General features: G+C 41.5%; 1 protein-coding gene across 2 annotated transcripts in view; it reads left to right on the top strand.

Moving 5' to 3' along the window:
• The window catches only part of PRKN (parkin RBR E3 ubiquitin protein ligase), a 1,222,813-nt gene that overhangs the window by 1,042,975 nt on the left and 156,597 nt on the right, over window positions 1–23,241 (top strand). For both annotated transcript variants that reach the window (XM_030556702.1, XM_030556701.1), the window contains one exon: window positions 4,711–4,860. In XM_030556702.1, coding sequence (XP_030412562.1) covers window positions 4,711–4,860 — 150 coding nt within the window. The remainder of the gene's footprint in view (window positions 1–4,710; window positions 4,861–23,241) is intronic.

The following is a 23,241-nucleotide window of genomic DNA, read 5'->3' as shown; positions in this document are numbered from 1 at the left end:
TAGAAGGTGTTAGAGAAAGTTCTAACCCATGATTGTATGCAACTGTCACCGGGTGGCTGGCCCCATAAAATGAAGTGGATCCAGCTCCCCTGTGCCAGAACAGGCACTTCCATTTGGCCAATTAAGAAGTAGGGCAGCACCTCAGGACTTTAAGACACCCAGTGAATCAGAGCTCCCTGAATGAGAGTGAGGAAAGGAGGCAGGTGAGAGCTGCCAGATACAGAAGGTGTTTTTGCGGGGAAGGCTGAAGGAAAAGAGAGTAGCAAGAGGGGTCTTCTGGCTGTTGTCCCAAGGCAGATAGATGGAATGATGGCAGGAATAGCAGCACAGGGATGTGCCTGCTGGCTCTAAGCCAGAATGCCAAAGTTGAGGGCTAGAGAGGGCTGAAGGAAGGGAGAGCACTGGTGAGGTTTAGCAACTGACGTCTCTGTACTGGAGAGCTGGACCCAGAAGAACAAAGAGAGGGTCAGGATGAGTGAGGGATGCTCCTCTTGTGTGGAAGATCACCCATCAGAGATGCTGTGGGGGTTCCTGCTAGGAAGAGTGGGGTTGCACTCCATCTGGAAGGGCTGCAGAGGCTGTCCTGAAAGAGGGACAGAAGAGGACCAAGGAGGAATCCAGGCATGGTGGAAGACACTGGAATGTGGTCTGTGTTACATCAATGGCCGTCAGGATATGTGATTCTAAGGATGACTTGTTTATCACCCCAGTGCAAATTACGTTTGGCGACTTGAATTTTGAACTATTTGCACTGTGTTCTTGTAATAAACCCAGCCCCATGGAGGGGTATTATTGAAGCAAGACAGCCTAAAGTATAGTCTTTAGATTACCTCAGGGGAGAAATGGGTGCACCAGTCATGCCAGGGCCTGTTGCAAGAGGGCGCTGCAGTCAGGGCTGCCCTCTGACAGCAATCCATTGCCCTCTTGAATTCTATAGCAAATGATTTAAGCACTTCTTCATTGTGAATTAACCCTTTATAAGCTATTTATAAATGTACCTGTAATATAAAGTGAGATATTTTGTTTTATAACCATAGAATACAATGTATATTAGAATATAGCTGATTTTTGTTACGACAGTAGACTTGTACAGATTCTGCTTCTTCATTTTCAGTTGACGTCTGGGGCTTTAATTGATCTACAGTATAGACAGAAAAGAAAAATACTGGAAAATGAAACTTCGTAAATATATCTGAGCTCTAGAGGTGGGAGACAGGTTTGTAATTGGATAGCAGAATATGCAAAGCATTTAGTAGGATCTTCTCTGTTTTCCAATGATCCATTTATTTGGCTTTTTGTGGTATGAAAATCACTCTTGACAGTGCTATAATTGTATAATGATTTGGCATGATTTCTGTGCTGAACCAGTATAAAATGTCAAATTCATTGGACAAAATATAATGCTTTTTTCCCAATGAACCCTGTAAATCCATTTTCCTGCATGTAACTTATAAAGACAAAATTGATTTTTGTCATAAAAATTTCTTTATTAAGGGGTGGAGAAATCTTGCTGACTTCTTTTATGTCAAGTTTGAGACTGGAGATCATTTTCTCTTTTCAGCTGAGGATTTATAATGGAAATGCTGACAGACTCTCAACTATAGTATTGCTGGTGTTTGCGTCTATAATAGGAAGCTACTAACAATCAAACATTCAGCACAATTGAATGTTACCTTTTAAGACAGGGTAAGACAATCTCCCTCCTCACCTTCAGGTCCACTCTGTGCTCTGAAGAAAAATGAGGTCCTCAGAGAGCTTTGCAGCTGTGATTACCAGCACTTCCAGGCCAGCAGAATGACTCAGAGCACTCAACATATTTACTGCAAGAATCACAAACTTGGTTGAAAACTGATAGATTCCAACATTAAATATTTATCCCATTACCCCAGGATAAATGGATTCGTGCATAATAATGTTAAACACCGTTTGACTTGTTGAGCCCCCATGTTCAAGGGGACCTTGCAGATACATGTCATAGATGCCTCTCTAAGTGCTGATGTCTTCAGATTCCTTTTTAGCAAGAAGACTGTAAAGCATATAAGATATTAATCCCAAATTTTCAACTTATTTGCTCATGCCTCTTATACACTGCGTGATTCTTCTTTAAACGGGTATTTCTCCAATTAGCGTTTGTATTTTGTTTTGTTTACTATAAAGAGAGCTGTATTTTTTTATGGATTTTCCCAACTGTTTGGAAAAGATTTTATAAAACAAGATATAAGAGTATTATTTTTAACATGGATATTATGTAACTTGACTGTGGCTTTCAAAACTCTCATACTTGTTTTAAAAAATACAGTGAAAAAGAATGTGTTACTGTAACATGTAACTCCTGCAAAATGATGAGGGGCCTCCTAAATTGTACCAGCAAAATGTGCATGGGAGCCCCTGTGTTTATGCTGAAGTGCTCATTTGCATCCTCCCTGTGTTGGGGTTTGGACTCAGTGCTTCATTTTTCTATAGTTTGGGCATGATTGTGGTTTTAGTCATCCAAAATTTTCATGAGTTATATATTAGGTAGAATTTTCAAGAAGCACTAAATCTTTTCATTAACACTGTAATTTTACACTATTTTTTGTAATATTTGCACACCCTCAGCTCATTTCCCCATCTTCTGAGAAAATTCATCCAACTCATTTCCCTCTTGCCTTTTAGTTTTTTCTCTTTTATTTATTCACTGTGCAGTGGGCCAGATTCACTGAGACCTGCTCTACACTGGAGATTTACCAACCACTGGTAGAGATGCATCAGTGCAAAACCCTAGTTTAGACATGATTTGCACTGGTGCAAGTTGATTTGTATCCATTTAGCTTATTCTAATTTGAAACCAGGGTACCCAGTTACTGAAGTGGCATCAATCCTGACTACAGTAGGGGTTTATACTTTTGCAGCTACACCAGTGACTAAAAACCAAATGTGTAGACCAGAAGTGTGAGTTGGTATAATTTACACTTCTTCTTGCACCTGCAATGTGAATGTTACACCAGCTTAGATTCCATCTAGACCAGAGTGCCAGATTCATTCAGCAGAGAGCGCCAAACTCCACTTTTCATTGTGATCTGTGGCCTGAGGCCTTAATTGAGGACAGTGTACCCTCCATCCTCAGCAGAAGGCCCGCTGACATCACAGAGAAGTGTGCCATAGTTCAAGGGTAGAAATTGGCCTTTACATAATAACTAAACTACTTATTATTATTATTTGTTGCATACTTAATCAATGCATCACTGTCACTCAGTGGGAAAATAAACCTACCATTTGGACCACTTTTATTTCTGTCCTTTGTTTCTCTTCCTTCTTCCCCATCTTCCTTTCTGTTTGTGTCCTTCTCCCCTGTCTTTCCTCTCTGTTCTTCACTCTGCATTTCCTTCCCTGAACTTGTAAACTCTCAATTCCCACGTGTCTCTTGACCTTTTTTCAATACCCCATTTCACCCTCTGCAGTGTGACAGTGCAATGATGACATTAAAGTGTTGTTTACTTGACACTCTCTAGTGACGTGGATAGAGGAGTTCAAACCTGTCTCCTTTATTGTTTCAGGCTCTCTGCAGACTCAAGAAGAAAACACAGAATTGTTTACCCTCATACAACATTTTAAAGATTTTCTTCACAACCACAAGGGCTAGACTCTTACTTTTTAAAAAATAAAAGCTGAAATTTTGTGCAATCTGAAAGTTAGGAGGGTCAAGGGCCATGTAAATATATATTAGGCTAGACTGATCTAGCCCACAGGCTGTATTTTAATACCCGGATTCCATCTGTTTTAAGATCTGTCTACACTCTAAAATGAATAGTGGTTTTAAAATGCATTAACTTATGTGCTAATTAAAACACTTAAAACTAGTAGAGTTTGTTGAAATTTTGTATGAAAATTTTCCCTGCATGTTTTGGTCAATTCTCCTTAGCACCTACTGTAGACAAAGACAGTCACGTTTAAAAACAAGTTCTCTGGCTGTGGTCAACTCCAATGATAAACCAGAGAGACCCTTATATTTCTTTACATAAGATCAGTTTCTGCCTCCCATACTCTGCAAGCAGTCCTGAAGTAAGGTACTGATTAAAAATGGCAGAGATGATCCACTTTATACTTCTTCCTTATACACCGAGAAGAGTGGTGTCATGGCTAAGGCACTAGGCTAGTACTTATAGGATTTGGGTTTTATTTCTGACTCTGACACAGAATTCCTATGTAAACTTGGGTAGGTCACTTAACTTTCTGGTGTCTCCATCTATAAAATGGAGATGCTTCCCTCCCTGGTGTTGTGAGGCTACTTAATGAATGTCTGTGAAACACTGACACTACAGTGAGAAACAGAAACACCTACCCATGAAATTAAAATAAATTGTTGCCCAGAGAAAGATTTTTGGCTGTTTGTCTACCTGGAATATATTTTTTAAAAGAAATCTGTCTTGTGTAATTGTGTGATACTTTTGGCTCTGACACATTATACTGTTAATTTTTGGTCACAGCTCTTTGATTTCCTCCCCCAGTTTGTATCAAATGTGGAATGAAGCATTGTGGCATTTACCCTGTTTACTGAAACAATGTGGCAGTACTGTGATGCTGTCAAACGTCTGACAAATAACCTGAAGTTACTGTGTAAAAGAACCCTTGTAACTGCTGACCTCATTGAGCAAGATAAACTGGAGAAGAAAAGTTTGGGATTTCCCCTCCAGGCTCCTTGAACTACAGTTCATGTATTTTGCCTTGCAGTACAACCGCTACCAGCGCTATGGTGCAGAAGAATGTGTGCTGCAGATGGGCGGAGTGCTGTGTCCTACCCCAGGATGTGGTGCTGGCCTGCTTCCTGAACCAGAAGTGAGAAAAATAGTATGTGAGCCAAGCAATGGACTGGGCTGTGGGGTAAGACTATGCACTTTCCTTATAGCTCATTGGGAATCAATTGAGATTGCAGGATTTAACAAGAAGCTTTTTAAAAAAAAACGGATTTTCCTTTCACTTTGATGACTCTGAATTACCCTTCATACCACAGTGAGACTCAGTAGCTTTCAATAAACAATTTTAATACAGCACTAGAGCCTAGAAATCACTACTTTGTCATGTAGAGTATGTCCATCCCAGAATCCTTTGCTTTAATTGGTTTGAGAAGTTGCTGATCTAAGTAGTTACAGGGAGCAGTTGAACTGTGCAAATGACAAGCCAAGAGCTTTGACTTTTTTCTCCCAGCACTCAGCAAAATTGAATAAGATCTAGTGCAAACCATTTATTATTGTATTAGTAGCACCCTTCTTGATTAGTGAGGGGGATGAAGAGAGAGGGAGAATGACCAGTCAGTGATATCTCAGTGACATTGTTTGTGTGAATATTTTAAGAAACATAATGAAGATTAATGCAGAAACCTCTGTGCTTTATTGTCTCATAAAAAACGGTTTTTAACTGAGGATGTGCAGAATGAGTGATATTTGTAGGAAAATAAAATGAGCAGCATTTGAAAATATGTTGTGCTAAGAGGTCAGACGGGGTGAGTCAGTCATTTTCTTGAATAAAATTACGACTGTTTCTGAAAAGGAAAGGGCTGGAGGGGAAAAAGTTCTGTACACAAAAGGCCATACTAAATGATAGGTTGAAGTGACTCTAACTGATGCTGGTATCAAGGGAGTCCTCCTGTGCCTGATATTATTATTAAATCCATGGAGGTGGTGGAAAGAGAGAAAATATATATTTATAAAATAGCTACATGCTGTTGCTGTTGTCTTTTTGGGATGGAAAATGTACTTTTTACTGCGATTTTGATGTTGCTCAGACTGATAGCAAAGAAGAAGAATTGTTTGCTAAACTGGTAAGTTACAGTAACTTTTCTCCTACGAGTAGATTAGCATCTCTCGACCTTGGTATAACTTCCTGTCTGTCCATGCAGTGGTGCATGTAGAACACGGAGTTCCCCAGATTCTCTGAACTGGCACAGGGCTACAAAATAAAGGGCAGAGGTGGAAAAGTGATGAGAAACAAGAATGACTGAACAAAAAGAAATGCCTCAGATTAAATTTCAGGATTGGTTAAAAAAGATAAAACCTAGGGCTGTCAATTAATCACAGTTAACTCTCATGATTAATTCAAAAAAATTAACTGCCATTAAAAAAACTAATCATGATTCATTGCATTGTTAAGCAATAGAATCCCAATTGAAATTTATTAAATATTTTTGGCTCTTTTTCTACATTTTCAAATATATTTATTTCTCTTACAGCACAGAATACAAAGTGTACAGTGCCCACTTTATATTTTTGATTGCAAATATTTGCACTGTAAAAATGATAAACAAAAGAAATAGTATTTTTCAATTAACCTCATACAAGTACTGTAGTGAAATCTCCTTATCATGAAAGTGCAACTTACAAATGTTGATTTTTTGTTGCATAACTTCACTCAAAAACAAAACAATGTAAACGTTTTAGAGCCTACAAGACCACTCAGTCCTACTTCTTGTTCAGCCAATTGCTAAGACAAACAAGTTTGTTTACATTTATGGGAGATATTGTTGCCTGCTTCTTATTTACAATGTCACCTGAAAGTGAGAACAGGTGTTTGCATGGCACTTTGGTAGCCGGCATCTCAAGGTATTTACATGCCAGATATGATAAACATTTGTATGCCCCTTCATGCTTCAACCACTATTCCAGAGGACATGCTTCCATGCTGATGATGCTCGTTAAAAAAAATAGTTCATTAATTAAATTTGTGACTAAACTCCTTAGGGGAGAGTTGTATGTCTCCTGCTCTCTTTTACTCATGTTCTGCCATATATTTTATGTTATAGCAGTCTTGGCTGATGACCCAGCACATGTTCATTTTAAGAACACTTTTCACAGCAGATTCGACAAAACACAAAAAAGGTATCAATGTGAGATTTCTAAAAATAGCTACAGCACTCGACACAAAGTTTAAGAATCTGAAGTGCCTTCCAAAATCTGAGAGGGATGAGGTGTGGAGCATGCTTTCAGAAGTCTTACAAGAGCAATATTCCGATACTGACACAGATGAGGAAAATGAACATGCATCGGTCTGCTCTGCTTTGGATCGTTATCAAGCAGAACCCTTCATCAGCGTGAACACACATCCTCTGGAATTGTGGTCAAAGCATGAATGGACATAAGAATTTTTAGTGCACCTGGCATGTAAATATCTTGCAATGCCGGTTACAACAGTGCCATGCGAAAGCCTGTTCTCACTTTCAGGTGCCATTATAAATAAAAAGCAGGCAGCATTATTTCCTGTAAATGTAACCAAACTTGTTTGTCTGAGCAATTGGCTGAAGTAGGACTGGGTGGACTTGTAGGCTCTAAAGTTTTACATTGTTTTATTTTTGAATGTAGTTATTCTTCTTAGAGTGATTGTTCATGTCTGTTCCACATTAAGTGTGCGCGGGCTGTGTGCATGAGCGTCGGAAACTTTTCCCTTAGTGGCATCCATCAGGCCGGCGGGGCCCCCTCCTGAGTGGCACCATTGCACTGTGCATATATATCCCCCTGGTCTGACCCCCCTCCAGTTCCTTCTTTCTGTCCGTGGCGGCATTGGAACAACCTCTTGCTCTCGTACGAGACGCAATCCCTTAGCTTTAGAGCACTTAGCTGCTATCGGTTTGTTAGCATTCCCTTGTTGTGGACACTTAATAGATTGGAGGCTTCCAGCACCCACCTCAGGCCGTGGGGCATGCCACAGGCCCACGGGTTTAAGGCTTGCGCCGCCTGCCGCAAGCCTATGCCGGTTAGTGACCCCTGCGACTCCTGTCTACAATGCCTGGGGGAAGCACACCAAACACAGAGGTGTAAGATTTGCAAGGCGTTTAAGCCAGAACAAAGAAAGAGAGAGACTTTTGTTTGAAGCAGTTGTTGATGGAAGGAGCACGGCAGCCATCGGCCTGGAGCACCTGATGCCGGCTTCAGCCTCCTCGGTGCGAGGTGCCCCAGAGTCAGCAAGAGACCCAGTGCTGGATAAGCACTGCAAGCCATCGGCCTTGGAGTGCAGTAGGCCCTGGAACCGCTCATCCTCCCTGGTGTGGCCCAAGGCTAAGCCAAAGGAAGGGCGTGGATGTTCCCCACAAAGAAGACGGGCACCATCTAAGGGCCTGGGCACCGGGAACAGCGTGATGGTGCCACACCCACTGAGTCCAGCCCCAAGTGAACGCAGTGAGGATGACGGGCTCGAGGGAGTAAGAGATCAACCCTCCATGCCTGACCCCTTTGAGGCGGCAAAGGATCTCATTGGGTTGTCAGCGGTGAGCCCCCTCCTGACCAGAGAGAAGCCTCTGGCATCTGGGCCCAGGATGCCGTCGAGGGGAAAACCAGCAATGGTGCGCCGTTCAAGGACATTGTCCCAGCATTGATCCTGGCGTTGGTCCCGGTCGAGCTTCGAGTCTGTGGACTCTCCATTACCCCTGATGCAGAGGGAAGTCTCGTAACCGGAGGCGAGTCAGTGCATGGTTTAGTGCAAGGGACCCAACGCTCTCCAGCACCCCCAAAGACCAGCACCAGGAGAAGGCAAGCCAGTCAATGCCGAAGGCTTCCAGAAGTCACCGGTCCCAGTCCAGGTCTTGAGAGCACTGATACTGGTCCCAGTTCCAGTCCCGTGAGCAGAGGTACCGGTCCTGTTCCCAATCGGCAAGAAGCCGTTCGTCGACCCCCGCCGGCGCAGATTGACGGCACTGCCGTGGCCTTCATGTTCAGCGTTGCAGGAGTCCGCGCCAACTCGGGCCAATACAGTTACCCGTACCGGATAACAGAGAACACCAGGCTGGATGGCAACTCCAGTGGGGACCGCCAGGACACTGGCCCTTCTGGAGCCCTTGGGACTCCCACCAGTGGCAAGGGAGGGATGCGTACTTTCATATCACCATCCACCCAGTGCATCGCCGATTCTTGCATTTCACTGTGAACCAGGAACATTACCAATTCATGGTTCTCCCGTTTGGCCTAGCTGTGTCCCCACAGGTGTTCACAAAATGCATGGTAGTAGTGGCGGTCTTCTTATGGAGGCAGAGGATTTGAGTTTATCTGTACCTTGATGACTGGCTCCTGGCAGGCCAGTCCGAAGAGGAGGTTCGGTCCCACATGCAGGTGGCCCTCAGACTATTCCGCATGCTGGGGTTCCTGGTCAGCGTCCCCAAATCCACCCTCATTCCAACACAGAGAGTGGAATTCATAGGGGTGGTCCTAGATGCGGTACAGGCAAAGATGAGTCTTCCAGTATCACAATTCCTGGTCATGCAGCAATCAGTGAACTCCCTGTGCCAGTTTCCCACTACAACAGCCAGATGCTGCCTGAAGCTGCTGGGCCACATCGCAGCATGCACGCATGTGGTCAGGCATGCCAGACTAAAACTCAGAATGCTGCAGGCTTGGCTCACTGGTGTATACTGCCCAGGCAGGGATCCCCTGGACTTGGTAGTGACAGCTCTGGGGGACGTGCTAGACTCCTTGCGGTGGTGGCGGTCCAAGAGGTTTGCAAAGGCATCCCCTTTGCTGCACAACAGCCAGACCTGACACTTGTGACGGACGTATCAGACCTTGGATGGGGTTCTCGCCTAGGGGATCTCAGGACTCGGGGCTTGGGGGTGGGAGCAGAGCGGTCGCTCCATATCAGTGTGAAGGAGCTCAGGGCGGTTTGTTTAGCCTGCCAGACCTTTCATGCCACTTTGAGTGGTCACAGCGTGACAGTTCTGACGGACAACACGACCGCCATGTTTTATATAAACAAGCAGGGCAGAGCCCATACCTCGCCGCTCTGCCACGAGGCTCTCCTCCTCTGGAACTTTTGCATAGCCTACACCATCCACCTCGAGTTGTCATACCTCCCGGGGGTGCAGAACAAACTGGCAGACCATCTCAGCAGGTCGTACCACATGCACGAGTGGATCCTTTGAGCCGACATCGTGTTTTTGCTCTTTTGCAAGTGGGGGTTTCCCTGAGTAGACCTGTTCACCACCAAAGGCAGCGCCTAGTGTCTGCAGTTCTGCTTGTTCCAGGGCCGCAGCCTGGGATCAATAGCAGACGTGTTCACAATCCCGTGGGGAGGGGAATTGAAATACACCTTTCCCCGTTTCCTTTGGTGCACAAAGTCCTGCTCAAGGTGCGCAGGGACAAGGTGGCTGTCATCCTCATCGGCCCAGCCTGGCCCCACCAGCACTGGGTTCACCACGCTCCTGGAGCTGTTGGTGGAAGCCCCGGTAACCCTGCCCCTACACTGGGACCTCATCACACAGGACGGAGGGCAGCTCCTCCACCCCGACCTGCAATCACTGCATCTGATGGCATGGAAGCTCAGTGGCTGAATGCTTTGGAGAGCCAATGCTCTCTTCCTGTGCAGCAGGTTCTACTTGGTAGTAGGAAACCCTCTAGCAGGGCGAATTACCTCGCCAAGTGGAAGAGGTTCTCATGCTGGTGTGGACCCCCACAGGGCCAGCGGGGATATATATGCATGGTGCAGTGGTACCACTCAGGCAGGGGCCCCGACGGGTACTGCTAAGGGAAAAGTTTCCGACGCTCGTGCACACGGCACGCGCACACCTAATGTGGAGTGGACGTGAACAACACATCTCGAAGAACAACAGTTACGAAAAGGTAGGTAAACGGGTTTTTTTGTAGATAATTAGACATTTGTAAGTTCAACTTTCATGATAAAGAGATTGCACTACATTACTTGTATTAGGTGAATTGAAATATACTATTTCTTTTGTTTTTTACAGTGCAAATATTTGTAATAAAAAGTAAGTATAAAGTGAGCACTGTACACTTTGTATTCTGTGTTGTAATTGAAATCAATATATTTGAAAATGTGGAAAACATCCAAAAATATTTAAATAAATGGTATTCTATTATTAACAGTGCGATTAATCACGATTTTAATCACTTGACAGCCTTATTAAAATCACCAATAATTTATGCTGTACTCTGTACCTTAAAGTGATAAAAATCAAACTGCATTCTGTAGCTTCATTCTTCAGCATTTTGAATCTCCAGTTACATTACCTAATTTAAAGGCTATATATATTGATGCATTTAGCATGCTGTTATGTTTTCTTTTAAGGACTCTCTGCTTTAGTAGCTACTGACCAGATTATGAGACTTGAATTTTACCTGACCAGTTGTTTCGGGTTAAGAGATGTTGAGAAGAGAACACACTTCATTGAGGCAAAGATTGGAAATGTTAGCCCAGTCTGAGAGCCACATTGTGGGCACTCTCCTAAAATCTACACCCAAGTGTGAGAGAACAGGGCAGAAATAGGTGGCTCTGATTCTCTCTCTGACCCTGCAGAAAAAAAAAAGTCCTTAGAGAAGATTTTTTTTTTGCAGAACCCCCGTGGCAGGAGTTACGTGATGCATTGTATGCCATGACCTCGGGGTGTAGTCAACATGTATATAAACTACCTGATTTCAGAATTAGGATCACAGATAAGAAGTTTTCTTTACCGCAGTGGAAAAAAGGGACAAACATTTGGCACAAGTCTCTTTGCAGATAATAGTATACCTTATTGACAACAATTTACATGTTCAAAAAAGGGCCATAAGACAAATGGTTGTCTGTTTGTGTATTGTGAGAGAGAAGGTATTAACTGTCTTTTCATATGCTTCTGTACAGTGTCCATTGCAATCAGGCTTTGATCCTTTTAAAGCAAATAAGAAGAGCAATGTGAATCTGGAGATGTTTATTTTTGACTGGAGGAGCATTATGGAGAAATCTTTCTCAGTTATGAACAGTGCTCCATATGTAGTGATGCCATTGATTGACCTTCAGTCTTGGCTAATCCTTCACACTTTTTATTACTCATAAAATCTTAATTAATTTCCCAAGGTATTAGCATTATGCACTGTTGTTCTGCTTTCATTGCTATTCAGCAGACCTATCTCTCTCTTTTTATTGCTCAGATGTAAAATGTTGACATATTTAATACAAGGAAATAGCAACAAAATATGAAAGACACTACAGATTGTACCAACTGGCCTGGGTACAGGAAAAGCTGTGATAATCAAGGCCCAGGAAAGCTTTATAAATAAAACATCTTTGTCTTGTTTTCTACCATCCTAGAATATTGTTTCCTATATATCAAAGACAAGCTTGGCATTAAAAACAGAGAGCCTGATGAGGTTAGAACTGAGCTCCAAGAAAAAGTATATTACTTGCTTATTAAAATGGATGCTTTAGCATACACATACAGTCCACACACCTGAAGAATTCACACCACTAATCTTAATTTATTATAGTGAGATGTAGAAGAGACTTTTCAGGTTCAGCTTCTCTCATAAGATGTGGTCCCTTTGCATCACTCCAGCAGCAAAGAAGGTGGGTAAAGCCAGCAGATCCAGCCAGACAGAATGAAGGAGAAATCTTTGGATAGTGTAGAGCCAGCATAACTATAATTTAAGACACACTCTCTCCATCTCCACCTTGGTGTAGAGTGCATATTGGGGGCATGGCTAAGAGCAAGGGTACGTAGCCAGAGTACTAGTGTTCTCCAGTGATCCTTGGTAGCAGACCTTTCTACTTGTGGCCAAAGCCAGCCAGTCAGCCCTAAAGCTGCTCTAAACTATGATGGGGACTAGGCTGGCAGTATAAATGGCTATAGGTTCAGGGAATCATAATATGTATCTTTGTAGCCCTTCCTCCTGACCTCCTCAGCTGATTACAGAATCCACGAGTGAGAATCTCAAACTTACTGTGTAACGTGTGTTATGAGTGACACGAGAAATATTGTAGGCTTGAAACGACAATACAGAAATTGAGTCTTAAAATTCCCCGTTTTTCAGCAGATTTCATGTTCTGTTAGGACCCTCCAACTGAATAACAGAGTCCTTGAAAAAAATACATTCCCTTCCTGCAGGGTAGGTGGAATTTTAAGACTGCAGGACTGCAAGTATTCACTGAAAAATAAATTGTATTCGAGTACACTGTCAATAGCTAAGGCTAGGTACTGCATGTATCAGTTCTTTTTATTCTGTTTATTTGCTTTTTATTTATTTTTCCATAGTTAAAGAAGCATACACCAAAAGCAATGAAAATAGTTTGCACATCATCTGTGGTGTATTCTCTGGGAACACTCAAGAACCTAGGAAGCCTGACAGCCTGCCAGGAATGCAGCTGGGGAGTCTGGGAGCTCAGTGAGCCAGGCAACTTGCCTTCCTGCTGCCTGGCTGGTGCGCCACCGGGCAGTCTGCCTTCCTGCCTTCCTGGTTTATTTTGAAAGTTTTGACTGAGTCAACACATTCCCTGTGTTTTCTGTTAGAAAACTGTTCCACTGGAAAATTTTCAACCAGCTCCAGTGTTAAGTATAATAGTTTCAAAATACAACATACAAAACCAACGAAATACAAATGCAGGTAGTAGAAAACAGCTTTGAGTTCATTTAGCTGTCACTTAGAAGTTTTCTCTGTGACAAAATTCAGTACAAAAGCGGTGCATTTCACTGGTCAGCATGCTCCTTATTTGTGGGGAACCTACCATTCTTAAATTATCTGATTTTAGGACAATGTTTCACATGCAGTATCTTGTCAAGAATGATTTAAATCTGCCGAAGGTAGAAGACTTTATTTGCAAACAGGGAGCTGTTCAGTTAAATCACATGTTTCTTTATACTTCATTAGTGGACATGTAAAATTAGACATTTTTAAAGATATTTAAGAATGTAAAGACAGTCAAACCCATTATTGCTATTTCAGAAAAATACTTGCAAGTTTTTTCCAAACTACTAAGCTCTATAATCAGATGAGTAAACTATAATGAGTAACAAAGAACTGTCTGTGCAACAATCTGAAACTTTGCCTCAGTTTTAAGATGAGGAAAAAAGTGACGATAGAGCCTGCTACCCTACATATGATCTCAGAGAAAGAAGCATTGGGTTTGTGAGAAACAAAAGAAAAATTATAAAACATAGCAAAAAGGCCTCAAGACTTATGTCATTTGTGAAGCTTTAAAGTGAAAATCCGGAAGACAGCCAATATCCACTACTAAAATTGAAGGGCCACTCTTCATTATTATAGTTCAATTTTCTGCTTTTTTCCTACATTTTATTACATTTGTGCTTTTAAGAAGATCTGCCATAAATATATTATCATGGACAAGGTAATGTTTGAGGATATTGTTGAGATTAAGGAGCTGACTCGCAGCAGAAGTGTTTCAGGACATCATATTGTGACTTTTTTCAAGGGGAATGAAAATGAGACAGACATTTTCCATTATTGCTAAATGCTGAGTTGCTAGCATTATCCACAAGCTCTAGGCAGAAATCATGTATTGCTTTCTTCTATTGAGTGGGTACTCTAGCCTCTTGAAAGTGGAATTTCACCTTGTTGACACATTGTGCTTCAGTAGCTAAGCAAGTTGTTTCATTGCTAAAATATGACAGGCTTTCATAGAATGACTGAAATTCTGTGTTTTTCTGGTAATGTCTAACATGGTTTGTTATGATCCGTAAAAACATAGGAGTCTTTAACATGTGGTAGAATACTGATGAGTTTAAATAACGCCCTTATCCTATAACAACACACTGAAATTAACATGCCATACCACTGACAAAGAACATCATTTCCAGTGGCTATGCCTTGCGGTATTGCAATTCATTGATCTTGTGACAGATAAGAAATTCAGATGTCAGCAGTGACTGGATAAAGCAATCAGGAGAAAGTTTCCATTATTAACAACAGGAACCGTATTAGTTCCTATTGCTAGAAAAAGCAAAACAAATAGTTTATATAAGGAGAACAAATCAATTACTTATGCTTAGTTCAGTGTGTCTAAGAATACTTGTTGTTTTTTTTCTTTTACCTCCCAACTGCACAGAGAACTATATGAAAGAATGGCGGTAAAAAACAAATGAGTGTCTCTGTGATCCTGTTTGTACTATGGCTGAAACAGTGCTAACCTCATATAGTTTCACTAAACAGTGTGGGAAGGCTTTTTGGGGGAGGTAAGCGGTGAGCACGGATGAGGGTTGCCTGATAATTGTACCAGCCAAATGAATACAGGCTACCAACCTTTCTGATCCGTAGTATGATTTTACAACAAAGTTCTGACATGGATCTCGGGGTCTAACACTGTGTTCACACTGGTCAGGAAAGTTGTGTTAGGAGAGACCATGATTAAGTCTAATTATTGCTAGAAGTGATAAATCAGAGCTATCGAGTACTGTCTTTGTGTGCATGGAGGTGCAGGGGTGGAAAGGAATAAAACTGGGTCTGTTCCTGTATACATTCCATTTGCTTTTGCAAAAGAAAAATAGATCCATTTTATCCATTTCTGTATGATCCATTTTTAAGTTGGAAAGTTGAAATAAAATGGGGCTCAGATTTAAAACATCTTTTTAATTTTGGTTTTAGGGCCTGTTCCCTGAATCTCAGTCCTTTACCTAGGCTATTAGACCACAGTGCTACCTGAAAAGTTATTTGGGATCTGATTTTTGGAGGTGCTCAGCACCTAGATTTGCCACTGGCTTGCTTAGGAGTTCTGGATGTTCAACCTGCCTGCTTCAGTTTCTCCACCAGTAAAATGCGGGACATGACATTTACTGTAGATGAAATGTGAAAGTGAACATGATATACAATGTTTGTAGCTTCAAGTAGATCACGTCAAGCATTTATTTTACAGATTTGGAAAAGAGGCTTAGAAAGGAGAAGTGACTTGCCACATAGACACTGTAATCTAGTTAGCAGAGAGAACTCGGAATCCACTCCATTCTGCCCAGACCAAGCCAATGGAACAGGGTATCCAGAGTGATGTCTTGAGGAATGGAGACAGAGTCAGAGAGGTCTTCTGTAGCTCAGCCATTATATTACATGACATTAATGAAGTCTGAAGTCCAGGTTTAAGTGGCACATGAAGCTGTCTGCAGTTGCAGGCTCTGCCTCTTTCATGAAGAGAAACTCCACTGGGTGGGTGCAGAAACACTGCAGACCACCTCTGATGGAGAGAGGTGTCACCATATGGCCAGTCAGGTACGATGTTGGGTGTAATATCAGTAAAGAAGGGGACGTAAAAATCTGATTGCAGAAAGCTCCAGCGGATTCTGTTTGTACATGAAACCAAGCCCTGTGTCCCGGGTGAGCGAATATCCCTGATCCAGCCTCTCATTTCTAAAATCAGAAGAGAAAGGAGAAAAAGAAAAAGAAACTCAAGTCCTAAAGGATTCCTCTGGGACCATAGGGAACATCTGAGGCTCTCCCCACTCATGCTGTGTCCTTGTAAACTGACTGCATTTTTAAAATAAATAAGGCAAATAAAAATGAATTTGTAAATTAACATAACTGGCAATAAAGTGGTGAGATTTTGCTGTGAACAAAGATGTACATCATTGAGCCATAGGAGATGAGACAATAATGCAATCAACTAAGAATATGTTTTCTGGGATTGGAGGAGACCAAAGATAGGATCCTAATTATGTAACAGGCTTATTTGAGCAATCATCTAAAAACTTTTCACATTTGACAAGGAATCCGAAACACAAGCTGAATGCAGAAGGTTATTTATATGTGCCAAAGAAATAAATAAAATCAAAGTAGGCTTATATAGAGCCTTTACTGTGGAGGCATCCTCAGGGACTTTGGATTCACACTATTGTATTATTGCATTATTGTAAAATGCAAGAACTACTTAATCAATGAGAAAAGATGGAATAAAAAGGCAGGATTAGAATGATAAGATTTAAGATTAGAATGAGCCTAGTGACCTAACATCGTGGGATAAATTCAAAGTTCTGAATGCACAAGAATTAATAGAATGTCCTCCTTATGTTTCTGGCTTAATTTTTGGAATAACCAATGGGCCAGTTTCAGAAGAACTTAAAAATAATCAGAAGGTTCATAGAGGCAATAACTCCCGTACATAGATACATATAACAGGTCCCAATGCGAGCATTGTTTTCTACAGTTTTTATAGCAATTCTGATCTGGCATTGTTCTGCACTTACTTTATACTCATGTAAATGACTGCACAAGACAGAGTTAAGAATCAGGGCCTGAGTCCACTCTGTGCAAATTAAAATGTAAAGAGTAGTAGCAGTTATATCCTGTGCTACCAGGTTATGTCCAACAGAGTAAGTGCCACCTAGGACTGTCAATCAAGGTGTCTGCTGCATGATCTTTGTGGGTCTGCACGCATGCAGAGGGGACTCCTGGCCTGAAGTATGCAAGTCTCAGAATCTTGTTCACCAGTGTTCTAACTAATCAAGAGCTGTTGTTAAGTTGTTTACCCAACAAAGCTCAGACTCTGTGTTTAATTGGTTAATTTGTTTATATATATTGTGTTCTGTTACCAGTTCTTTGGAGCTATCAGCTGGTCAGGTTACTCCACCGTGACTCGGCTTGAAGTAGAGCTCCGGTGTCTGTAGCCTCACATCCTTAATAAAGAATGTGTGAAATATTTACCTGAGTTCCAAGTAGTCAGTACCTGGACGGACCAGGAGGGAAGCCGGTGGAATCCAAGGAAATTACTACTGCCCAGAGGAAGGATGGGGAGTAGCTAGATAGACAGATAACCCCCAACAGCAGTTTATATAAATGTGGAGTCTATGAAGACTTGTTTCAGAGAAGCAATAATATGAAGCTCTGCCATAATGTAGTCTTTACAAAAACAAGTGCAGTCCCATGTAACACATTGAAAGCATTGGCCAAATTCTGGCAATTTTCCATTGGTTGATCAGAGAAACCCATAAACAGTTTCTCTACATTATAAATGTTAAATAGGATTGATGTTAGGACTGATCCCTGTGGCACTGAGAGTGCATGGCTTGGTGACCTGATCATCAAGGAACGTGAAACCTACAATTGGTCAGAACGTCTCAGAATAATTTTATCATTGCATTACATAGGATAATTTTGCTGGTATTCAGGAGAAGGTCACAGGTGGCAGATAAGTCAAAGAAAGCTTCACCAGTCTTAAGTTTTCACTGGAATTCCCACCTCAGTGTGTGATGGTAAGGTTAATGGTTGGTCGGTGCAGGTGCAGCTTGGTTGGAAACTCACTTGTTCATTTGGTAACATTGCTTCTATAACCAGCATAATCCTTGCCAGTAATATTCTTTCCCTGAGCTTGTACAACATGCAGAGAAGTGATATGGGTCAGTACAGTGATGGATTACTGGTGGGCTCTCGGTCTTAGCAATGGTCATAGATTCTCACCAGATCCTCTGGACAAACCCCGAGGAATGGATATCAGAGAACAGCATTGTCTACCATTTCTGTCCCTTGGTTCTGAGGCTTTTAAGAAATTCTTGAAAGACACCATCATGCCTGCAGCTTTCCTAAGTGAGAGATATGTGTTTACCTCTTCAACCATGACGGGCAATAATGGGAGGAGGAGGAGGTGGGTAGTGAACCAACTATTAGTTGGAGCACTCTATGCACTTTGTGCTTAGTAGATTTGTCCTGTACTGCTTCTGAGTTCATAAGAAACATTCTTGTCATTGTATCAGTGGATACTTCAGGATTTTGAATTTTCACTGGGTTTGCAGCCCCATGCTGATGCAATAACGGCTAAACTTCGCAGCTGGACTGAGTAAAGTCCACAGCTTCAATCATTGTGCTCTATCTTTGATAGCATGCTGATTTCAATGATTCTCATAAGGAATTTGCAGGGTTCAGGTCTCCAGACATTTGGTAGCCCTTTAATAGCCTATCTATTTTTTGTTTCTAGAATGGGGTGTATCTTTTTCAATAGCCACTGGAGATGTTTTTTCTTGCAATTATTTGAATGAGCTGGGTGAAGCGATTGAAATTTTTGAGCTTCAGTGGAATCACATTGATGGTGGCCTAAATTGTGCCAATGAATCCTGGCCCATTTGCCTTTTGAAAGTTCAGTCATGGCTTGGGCGATGACATATTTACTGGGAGTTTGGTCCCTGTGCGGATTATCACTGATTGAGGCTGACTGTGCAGAGGCAGGCATGGATCAGCGTTTGCGTCACAGTCCCTATCAGTACCCAGCACGGGCGGGGGAAGTTAATGGTTCAACCAGCGGATTAAATTCAGTGATGAATCCTGGTTACGTCCCACCTGAAGCATGTGCATTGCCTAAGAAGGAAACTGTATAGTAAGTTATCAGGATTGTGCTGCCTGACCCTTTATAAGGTTAATAATGTTTGTATCGATGGCCACTTGATCTGACTGTGATAAGATTCTTACCTCAGAATCAGGCTACACAGAGCTAACACTACGGCGTTCAATATATTATGAGTCGTCTCAGGGTAGAGGACAGGGACATTCAGACTGAGGGCAAAGTAAAGCCTTAGAGATCTTTATTAAAATAATGAACAAAGCCAGAGAGAACCCAAGCCACATAAAAAGGTAGAAAGAACAGGAGTACTTGTGGCACCTTAGAGACTAAGACATTTTTTAGTCTTTTAAGGTGCCACAAGTACTCCTGTTCTTTTTGAGAATACAGACTAACACGGCTGCTACTCTGAAACCTATAAAAAAGGAGAGATAATACAATATTGGAGTTATCTGTGGTAGCATTCTTTGCATAAGCTTTTAGAATTGCATACTCACACTGTTTCTTGAGGACCTGGTGGTGAGAGACAAAGGGGCCAGCCCTGTCTCTGGCTGCCAATGGATCAAGTTCCTCAATGAGTTGAAGGATCAAGTAGTTGAAAGCGGACAGTGATGGAAGAAGCCCAGAAAATCTGGCCCCAGACCACATGGTGGCTGCCCTGTTATAGGGCCTGAGCATCATCTGCTCATGCTCAGTCCTCCATGCCCAAATGTAGCTTTTCACCCACATACTATTGCAGTGTACTTATGCTATAGGGTAACATATTGATATGTGTAACTGCCGTCTTAAATCATTATCATACCCATTTCCCCTTGCATAAGTGAATTTGCGGTTATTACTTCCATGTTTCTTGCAGTAACATTTTTTGGTACATTCTGACTCCTACCACTGAGCAAGCTCTCCTTAGTTCCCAAAATCTAAGGGTAACCATAGGCCATTTATGTGTGCCAAAGGTTACGACCTACTTAACCACGCTTATGCTAACTTATGCTTAAGCTAACATTTTATCAGATACAGGCCTGTAGGTTTCTTGGGGTACAGCTGAATATAGTGAAAGCAGCTTAATATAATAAAGGCAAGCCATTACATATAGTAGACAAGCTTGGCCTGTTGGGCCACAAATGGTTCTGGATGTGTTCTGATGGATTCTGAACTGTGTCTTTGGTGAGGAAGCAGAGATCTGGATTGTGTAGTCTCTGATTCAGTGAGCAGAATGAAAAGTGCCTTTTTTTTTTCATTGAAAAGACGGTATGTGTCTTTGTTTGATGACCATTCTGCATGTGCTTTGCCCTGTAGTATCATTGCTTTGATAGCCTGACATCATATGGTGACTATTGAAATCACAAATGTACTTAGCCAGGAAATAAGATGTGAGTATTGAGGGAGAAGCCAATTTGTATTAGGTGGTTTATATACATTAACTACTGTTATCTTGCAAATAATTGAGATGGCAAAGGCTCCGGAATTGCTCCTGGATTCTATTATGTCATATCCCCAATGCCCTGTTTGAAGAAGTATATGGCAATTCCATATCTTGGGTAATGGAAGGAAGCCTCTAGATTGTAGCCGACAATCCAGCACCATGATTCTTCAGTATCATCTTTGATATGGGTTTCTTGCAGGGCAAGGATGTTGATCATAATATGAGCCAGGTATTCACTTTTAGATTGGGACACACCTTCAACATTCAGTTTGCAAATTCGTAGAACTGGGTGTACAGTTCTGTTAAAGTGACTCTGGGAGGAGTACTTTTTCTACGGGAGCTGTTTCCATTGCTGTGCAATCCAAGACTTTGGTGAATAACATTGATTATGACTTAACGCATAATAAGGCAGACCACAAGAAGGTTGTCATCAACCTTCCCCAAACATCATGACAGAAATTTGTCTATGCTGATTACATTGCTCTGACAACATCAGTATGGGATTTACCCATCGTAGAAGAAATCCTAACCAAGAACTTTAAAACTAGGTAAGTGTATTTCTTATATTAGTGGCTAAACTCAAATCCATCAAGACACTTGTGTCAGCGCTCTATCAAAACAATTGAAAGGCGAGGGTAGAACTGCATATGTACTTTCATGGCCAGCAGATAAGATACCATTCCACCTCCAAAATATCTTGGTGTGATATTAGACTGAAACTCACAAACCACCAAAACTGAAAAACATCCATGACAAAATGCAGGTGCATGTAAGCCTCATCCAGAAATGGGCAGGAACAATCTGGGGACTCAACAGAAAACTCTGTGGACCTCTTCACTGATCTTTGTCTACTCTACCACAGAATACAGCTCACCTGTCTGGAAACAGAGCTCCCACAAATCACTTGTTGACTCTGAATACCGCCCTGCAGATCATTATGGACATGGTAAAATCAATGCCACAACTGTGGCTTCCTGTACCAGTGCACCTCCCCCTACCTCAAATTTTCATTGCCATGACAATGCTTTGTCAGAAGAGTAGACCTGTTAGTCTGGATCTGTAAAAAGCAACAAAGAGTCCTGTGGCACTTCATAGACTAACAGACGTATTGGAGCATAAGCTTTCATGGGTGAATACCCACTTTGTCAGATGCATGTAGTGGAAATTTCCAGAGGCAGGTATAAATATGCAGGCAAGAATCAGTCTAGAGATAATGAGGTTAGTTCAATCAGGGAGGATGAAGCCCTCTTCTAGCAGTTGACATGTGAACACCAAGGGCGGAGAAACTGCTTTTGTAGTTGGCTAGTCATTCACAGTCTTTGTTTAATCCTGAGCTGCTGATGTCAAATCTGCAAATGAACTGAAGCTCAGCAGTTTCTCTTTGAAGTCTCTTTGAAGTTTGATTACTGTTACAATGTTCTAAAGTCATAAATGATCAGTGAAAAGAAAATAAATTTACCATAATGTATTCCAACTAAACGAGACATCCCTTCCACATTTTAAAAAAATACTCTGAATTTGGAGAACAACGAACATCTGCAATTCAGTGAGAGTTGTGAGGGATAATAGAAAGCCACAATATAGTGTGTGCTTAAAAGAGCATGATGAAGAAGAAAAAATAAAAGGGAAAATTCTGATGTGGGTAATATAATATATCACTGAATGTGGAGGCCTTGACCAAGGGCAGAGTGTCATGGTTGGATAACCATGTTTTTGTTAACTCCGTTATATCCACACATTTCTCAGAAATTAAATCATTGAAACCACTAGCTTCCCCCCCACCAAGAGCTCTTATATTAAATTGTGTGACATGCACTGCCATGATAGAAAATCTATTCTGCTGACACTTACAAGACATGAGCTAAGAGATAAAGTAGAAAGTGTTAAGATACTGGTGGCTCACTTGTTCAAATGGAATCAGCGGGCAAAATTGCTTGGTTAACCTTGCCATGTTTCCCCTCACACACAAAAAGCACACCACAAAAATTATTTTGGCCTTTTTAATATTTTAAATATTTTATTTGAAATCAATAAAAAGAATCAGATATCCAACACCAAGATATGACAGTGATGAGCTCCTTTTAATACCTAGAGTAGATACATTAAACATGATTGATCCTTGGAATACACAAAATCCTTGCATTTCCTTCACATGCCGTTAATCCTAACAACAATGTACAATGCTGAAGATGATCTGCAAAGGAAAAACTAATTGTATGTGCCTTGTTGTGCTTCATTAAAATATATAAAGAAGGCCAGATGGGGTTTCTTTTACAGGACTGGCTGGGATGTGTCAAAAATGACTTTTCCCACTTATTTTCCCTTTTCAATTAAAAGATTTGTAAAGTCTTGTCTGTCTTCCCTTTTTTTGCTGGAAGACTTCTTGTATCTTTTGAACTCCTGGAGCCCTTACTTTAGGAGGTGGGTATGAATTTCTAATGTTAGAAAACAAGCAAAAAACCCACTGTTCAGGCCTTCTCGATACATCCTAAAGAAGCAAAAGGCACACACTAATGTTTTGCCTTCACAGGTAATTATTTTAATGGAAAATATTCAGTCTAATAAAAATTTGAAAATGTCCTTTCTGGAATTATTAGAATTAACAATGAAAATAAATAATAAGGCTAAATAAGGGCTCAGCTGCCCAGAGTAAGGGGCAAGGCATAGCTTTATTGTCTCAGGTGAAACCTGGGAAGGAACTGTAACCTTGGTTCTGGATTCTTAAACTTGTAAGGCCAGAGCATGCCTAGCTGTAGTTTAGCTATGCAATGGAGTAAGGACAAGGAAGACTCACCCTTATTTGCCCAGCATGGACTCTCCATATTTCA

Source organism: Gopherus evgoodei, chromosome 3 (assembly GCF_007399415.2).
Source record: "Gopherus evgoodei ecotype Sinaloan lineage chromosome 3, rGopEvg1_v1.p, whole genome shotgun sequence".
Classification (NCBI taxonomy): Eukaryota; Metazoa; Chordata; order Testudines; family Testudinidae; genus Gopherus; species Gopherus evgoodei.
Note: the sequence above shows the minus strand (reverse complement) of the source record. Positions and strands in the feature narration are given on the sequence as shown.